The 7314-nt window shown below is 40.9% G+C and overlaps 1 protein-coding gene across 1 annotated transcript; it reads right to left on the bottom strand.

The window, feature by feature from the left end:
* Positions 1-348: 348 nt before the first annotated feature.
* On the bottom strand, positions 349-6761 carry egr3 (early growth response 3). Its single transcript, XM_039769606.1, has 2 exons — positions 6301-6761; positions 349-4790 (listed from the first exon to the last, which is right to left on the bottom strand). The coding sequence occupies exons 1-2, from the start codon at positions 6452-6454 to the stop codon at positions 3700-3702; spliced, it is 1245 nt and encodes a 414-aa protein (XP_039625540.1). The 5' UTR covers positions 6455-6761; the 3' UTR covers positions 349-3699.
* Between the last annotated feature and the right edge of the window lie 553 nt (positions 6762-7314).

The raw sequence follows: 7314 nt of genomic DNA, 5'->3' as shown, positions 1-7314 counted from the left end.
CTGTTGCTCACAGAGTAGTTAAGCTTTGCAGCAGTTTATAATAACCTTTACTAATTAAATATCACAGGTTATGGATCATGATTCGCCATTTAATAAATGCAATGGTTTGCTCACCATGCATGTTACATAATTAAAAGGGAATCAGACACATGTCCACAGGCCATTAGGTGGGCATCATTTCTACAAGAGCTCTCAGCACTCTAGCAAAAAGTAAGCCACAATTGACAATTAGAACAATGGGTTTACTTTATCAGCTCTAATAGGATACTGTATGTATGCACCACGGTATTCTGCTTTTTGCCATCCATAAAGGTAACCTGAATTGCTTCAGTAAAAGCATGTGGAGACTTTTTTTTTTTGATGTATAATATTTACTTGACCACTGCGGCAATATGTGTGATAAACAGGCCTCATACATTTTGGTAGGAAACATTAAACAATTATACTTGGGAAAACTAGACAAATATTGGACTAATTATTAAATAAACAACTGTAAAAATAAACAAGAATTTAATGTCATCACTGGCAACTGTTATGCACTTTTAAAGGTTTGCTCCAGTTCCAAGTTTCACGTTAATTGGGGGAGTAATGGACGTTTGCCAAGACCACTATACTGCAATCCGCTGTGCACAAAACAAAAGGAAATCTTTAGAGACGGTCGTTTTGATTTTTCACGCTGAACCCATGCACTGCAGAAATCTCAGAAGCCACTTGTTTCTGCAGGGGGTGTGCTTAAAGAGTACAACAGGCTGATCAGGTCAGGAAAGCGCTATCAGTGGATATTTTTATCATTCTCTTTTACCAATGGGAGCTTACTTTCTAGAGAATAGAATTTATTTTTTTTCTTTTTGTGAACCCAAATCTAGGGGCAAACCTTTCAGATTACACGTTCAGAGCAGGATATATTTATGTTTGTCTTGCACGCTAGCTAAAAAGATTTGCCTATAGCAATGTTAGAGCTTTTAACCGCTAGCAAGTCAGACACACCTTTGCCAGTTCCCAAAACATGTGAAAGACTTGCAGGTCCTGACCTTTCTTCTGGCTGCCGTAAACCCCTGGCTAGCATACAATAGACCAAAAAATACTCCACTGAAAAGGAAGCAATTATTTCAGTCTATTTTTTTGGCATATAATTAAGAAAAATATTTTTTTCTCCTTGCATGTTTTATTCTTCCTTCACCAGAATGTTACTTTAAATTAATTTACATGTATGTATGTATATATAACAAACATATACACACAATCATATAAATGATGAGACCGAGAGAGAGCACATATCTAATATATACACATTCATAGAGCAAATGTTACAATTATAAAATGTATGACAACATAATAGTTAGAGCTGCAGCTCCGTCATACTACAAAAATGAAATTAATGCAGTGATAAAAATACAGATGGGCTTGCGCCAAGGACCACAAAATTAAAAATATCTCAAACTCCCCTGCCTTAGTAAAAAATAAAAACAAAAACACCGTTCCATTTCAAGGGCTGGAGCTCCAACAGTCATTTGCCTTATAAATCAAATTACACTTAATGCTTTGCAGTGACAGGCAGCTTCTCTTGGTGCCAACACACACACACACACAAAGGGTACTGCCATGGGGGCAAAATAATATAATGTGAGCAAATAATTAATCAAAAAAGCCAGATGACCAACACATTTAAACTAAATGTTGTTTTTGTGACATTCACGTGGTATGCCTTGATAGTCGGCAAAGGATGCTATAAAAAGTTGAATGCACTGTAAAAATGGGAATAAAATAATAACTTATCTCAAAATGCTTGAATATTACTCTTTATGTGTCAGGGCAACATCTTTGGATTATATTCTTTTAAATTTCACAATTAATGACAAAAGGTTTATGTTGTGTTGAATTCAAAGCAGAAATAAAAGGCCTACTGATTTTTTAGTATCAATTGTCTCCAGCCTATACACCCCAACACAAAGTGTGCAGTCCCACCCTTGGTCCCCAAACATCAAGCCAAAAACAAAAGAAAACAAAAACAAAAAAAAAAAACAGAAAAACAAAAGAAATGTTCAACAGTCCTGATTTCTGCAGCACGCATTCACTGCAGTTGCCTCAAAAAGCTGCCATAAGGTTTTGCATTGTCCAAAAAAATAAAGGAAACTGAATCAATATGAGCCTCTACCATAACACCAAGAATTTGGAAGTTCTACCTCGACTCCTTTTCTCCGACTGAACCAACCTTTCTAAAAGTACATTAAATGAATGCAATGCTGCTGCATTACCAGGCAGACACAGAAGAGGTTGTTTTTTATGTTTTTTTTTTTGTTTGTTTTTTTTGTGCAAACTGGACAGCTAGTACATTACATTCATTTGATTTACATGTTTTCTTTTTAGAACAAAGAATTATTTTTGCCATCTTTCATTGTCTATACTGTATATACATTCAGTCATACCGCATGTGTACATGTGTTGAAAATGGCAGCCGTAAGCTCGTTTCTTACATTCTGTCGAATAAATGTTTATATTACATCACACAATCATCTAAGAAAGATAAAAACGTGAGCTGGTGGGAATGCAATCTAGCTCAAGCGTAAAGGCCCAGCCAGGTGCTCACGCCCCTGCAAAATATTTTAAAATCTCAAATTATAGAATGTACAGCTTCCTGAAGAGTACAGATTAAAAAGAACCAACATGCTTGTGCTGAACAGCAAAAAATCCAGCACAGAAATTGGCAATGCTGAGCCCCTGAAGTACTTGCTTAAGATAATCCTTTACATTACTACAACTAATAAGAATACTTGAGGAACAGGTTAGGGTGACTAAAAGTTTTAAGTGCTGTCAATTACCCAGAGCACCCCTTTGAGTATTCAAGGGAAGAGGTGATATCTGAAGTGGGTCCCAGGAGCAGCCTCATGATCCTTCTCCTTGATGTACATGTGTCCCATTTTTATGAAGATGAACCTTACGTTGTTAAGACATTCTTATTCAGCAGGCCTCCTTATTATCAGTTTTTCTCTCATTTGATGTTGCCTGTATTGTGAAGTGCCGAGACGCCACACTAAGTGCTTGTTTTGGCATTTTTTTTTTCCATACGCATATATTTTTTTCTATATGGTCATTCAGCAAACAGTTCTTTTTTGCTATTATGATGGAGATTGAGAATAGGGACATCAGAAGCCAGACGTCCAGAAAAAAACAAAGTTGCCAACATAATCAGCTTTGTTCTTGCACCACACAAAAGCGACCTAAAGTCCCCAAATCTTGTTCACCTCAGTTGATTTCTTACCAGCAAATTTTCTTGATTTGCATTAGCTTTATAAAGTTTACTTAATAAAAAATAAATGGATCACACTAAATATTATTTATAAGCTAAGATGTACCTTCTTAACTTTTCTGCAAGTAAACTTTAAAGCAAATGTTTTAATCCAGACCAGTCTGAAACTCACTGGATTGACATTTCCCTTGAGTGAATGGAAGGTGTGGCATTGAATTTCCTACCACCGGCCCCATGAGGCAATTTAGATTGACGTTTTGCAATTTCACTTGCTCATGCCCAGCTTCTTGTATGTTCGTCTTCCAAAAAGAGACAAGAGCAAAATAAGTAAGAAGTTATTTGCCAACTCGCCCTCCCAGCCCAAGCCTTCACAAGGTCTCTAGAGATGGAAGAAAGTACCAAATACATGTTTTGTTCTTCAGGGCACTTAAGTCCTTAGATTCAAAATGGCCTTATGCACATGTTGTCACTGTCAAGGCACCACTGGTAGCACTGCCACAGGATACAGGTGGGGACGTGTGGCCACTTGTGCTTGAGCTTGTTTTTTCTGCTAACTTTTTGTCCTTTTGCTTGAGATGAACCTTGGCATGTCTCTTCCGCTCATCACTACGGGCAAACTTGCGGCCACAGAACTCGCAGGCAAATGGCTTCTCACCGGTGTGAGTGCGGATATGCGTGGTTAGGTGGTCACTGCGACTGAAGGAACGCATACAGATGCGACACTGGAAGGGCTTGTGTCCAGTGTGGATTCGGAGGTGGCGTGTCAATTCATCTGAGCGTGAAAAGCGCCGATCGCAGCCCTCTGCTGGGCAGGCATGTGGTCTTTCGTGTACTGGGGTCTTACTGGGTCGATTGGGATACTTTCTGGGTCGAATAGGTTTGAAGGTTAGAGTCTGAGGTGCTGGGTGATGTGGTGCTTGGTGCTGGTGATGTTGCTGGCTGCTTGGAAAGCCAGGGTGAATCTGTTGCTTGTCTTTAAAGGCGCGGATAGTCTCCAAAGGGGTAATGGGGGGAGGGTTTACTCTGATGGGATCCACATTTTGAAAGGGTTTGTGCTCCATTACACTCACCTCACTCTGGTGATGGAAGAGGTTGTAATCTGGAATCATGGAAAAGAGGTTGCTGTCCACGGTGGGTTTAGCAGGGTGGTAGTCCGTGTTACTGTAGGGCAGAGGTGTAGTAGTTGGAGGGTTGTGAAAGGAGACCTGGTCCTGATACATATCACTAGTCGAATAAGGAGGAAGATTAGAGCCGTACACCTGGTCCAGCTCTGAGCCTTGGGCCCCAATGCTACCCGCCGGAGATGAGGTTTGGGGGGCGATAGCTCCAGGCGAGGCGGCCAGGATGCCCGCACTCACGAGGCTGATGATGTTGTTATCTGGGCACCAGCTGGAGCCACTTAGGCTACTTGAGGGTGGTGCGTCGAAGGCAAACTTCCCCAGGTAGGTGACAGTCTGTCCATTACGGCTGGGAGGAAAAGTGCCACTGTACTGTGGGTCCTGAGTGGTCTTGTCATTGCCCATTCCCAGGTCCATCATGCTATCTGGGGAAAGCAAAGGGCAAGTTAGTGGAAACAGCAGCCATTTATTTTTAAACATTCCCACCCACTTAACAGTTAAATAGTTCAGTCAAAATTACCTGAAGATGTAATTTCCAAAATCATTACCCCTTTGTCTTTTAAAACGGAATCATGGAAAAGATCTATTTTCTTACATTTCTTTAAATCAATTTTTACTTCTCACTGTTTCTTTTTTCGCCTGGAAGCAAACTTTAAATTACTTTCGCTTAAAACCATCAATATATTAATAAGAAACATATATTTTCGTTTTTCATTAAGTGTAATTCATCACTGTTTCAGCACTGCCGTTATTTTAAAAAACATACTTATATTTTTTTAGGTTGACGGCTAAAATCGCAGTGCCGCTTAGAAAACGCATAATAGCCGCACTCATATACCGTATGTAGACAAAGGAAGACATATTGCTGAACATTATTATAGCGTCCAGCGCTCCCAACCTGTTTTATAAATAGCAACAGCCGCTGGCTTGCGCTCACAAGTTAGATAGGCGGCAGTTGCACGTGTGCTCTCATATTGTAACCTCGCAGGACGCGCATCCAAAATAATGGATTGGTTGTTCGCACCTCGATTTTATTCTAACTGCCACGCCGTTATATTCGCAAAACGTCGCACTATTTATAATTCGACCCCCTCACAAAGAACAGATGGGCATCGTTGGGGAACTATCGCACAACTGCCAACACGCGTTCATTCGACACCGACAAAGAAGGTAACTGTGCGAATTCCTGTACACCTGCGCACGGACTGCGGCCACCACCTTGTGAAGAGAGCAAGCGAAAACCCACGTCACTTTGGAGCGCGCCCGGGTTGTACATAGGCTATTCTTCTTTTGGATAGTCCCCCCTCCCCCCTTCGTCTGATCTGTCCATTTTACGGTACCGTTAAAACTTGGTACTGTTAACATACTGTACCTCTGACACCTTCGCACGCGTCTTCCCGCGGGTGAAGGGTGAGCGATGCAGGCAGTGTAAAAGACGGCGCCCATACAGCGTAGATGAATAGCGAGAGTGCCTAGACTGGCGCTGATGGCGTACAAGTATGGGGGTCGATAACATAACTTTATTTAAGAATTTTTAGCAATGTATGGGGCTAAAACTTGAGCAGGTCCACGAGGGTATGTGAGTACTGAAGCCAAGTTCGCGATCTCAGCGGAAAACTGTTGCACATACTGGTACAATGCCTCGCAGACTTGGTGCGTTTTTTGAACGAGCTGCGACAATTAAACTACAAAAATCTTTCTCTCTGTCGAATAAGTAGCCGTGACTACACTTTGATAATAAGGCATTTTATTGATATGCCTCTCAATTTGCTCAATAAGCGAAATACTGGTCAGAGGAAACAGCCTAGGAAACCGCAGGCACCAAAATACCTGAAAAGCAACTGTTGCGTACTTGACAGAGAACTGCGCACCAAGATACGCACCGCATATAATGATAGTAACATTAACAAGAAGAGTGATGATAAAGAATCTTACCTGTTGTCATCTGTGAATAATGAGAAATCGTATCCGTGCCGGGGAAAATATTCATAGACGTAGGAATATCCTCTTCTGAATAAAGGCTATCAGGCATCGGGTTTATTAAACTGCTCATGTTAATAGGGAGTTTGTCCACAAGTTTCCCTGTCATAGCAGTTAGTCAGTCGCACATTAATAACAATACATGTGCTTTTGTTATATAAAGTAAATCTGAGAACCAAAGAAAAAATAATTAAAAGAAAGCGAGAGACAGAAATGGTCGGCAGCTGATAAAGTGGACACGCAGAATAAAAAAAAATTGTCAGGTTAGAAATACATCCCAAAGCGACAGTCCTCGGTAGAATAGTTATCCTCAAGTTGAGAAAAATATACACAAATAGTTGATTTATTTGTATTTTTCTGTTCCTTAACGTGTATAAAGCAATGTGTAAATCATTGGCGGCCGTTCGGTGCGCTGGTGTCAGCGCATCTCAGTAGAAAAGCAGGGAACTCCAACGCTTAAATGGGGGGTGGAACAACGTGTGTGTGACGTAGATGCCCTTATAAGGATCTGCCATCTCCGCAACGTCAAATGGAAGCTCCTTCATAGTGGAACTTTACGAGTGCTGAGCAGGAAGAGAAGCAACTCAGCAGGGGAGAGAGTTGGGTCAAGAACGAGATGAAACCCGGAGGTCTGCATAGACTAACGATCCAAATATGCATAGTTGCCTGGTCTCCGTAAACTCTATCAACATGCATTTTATTATTTGGTAGATTGCACAGCAGCCAGATTTGCGCTACTAAATTAAAGCTTTGAGCGACTTGTCATGGGTACAAAGCTATTAAGTGCATACCACAGCTTGGTTCGAGCGAGGTCAGACAGGTAGAGTGTGGAGAACTGGGTTGATATATTAATGGTGTGTATCTTTTTTACTTTTAACTAGAAAGAACTTGAGCTTTCATCGTCACCGATGTAATGACAGGTGCGCCGGAGTTAAATTTAATATAACTGAGAGAGGCGGCTATCAGCGT

The sequence above is a fragment of the Polypterus senegalus genome, chromosome 11 (genome assembly GCF_016835505.1).
Source record: "Polypterus senegalus isolate Bchr_013 chromosome 11, ASM1683550v1, whole genome shotgun sequence".
Taxonomy (NCBI): Eukaryota; Metazoa; Chordata; class Cladistia; order Polypteriformes; family Polypteridae; genus Polypterus; species Polypterus senegalus.
Note: the sequence above shows the minus strand (reverse complement) of the source record. Positions and strands in the feature narration are given on the sequence as shown.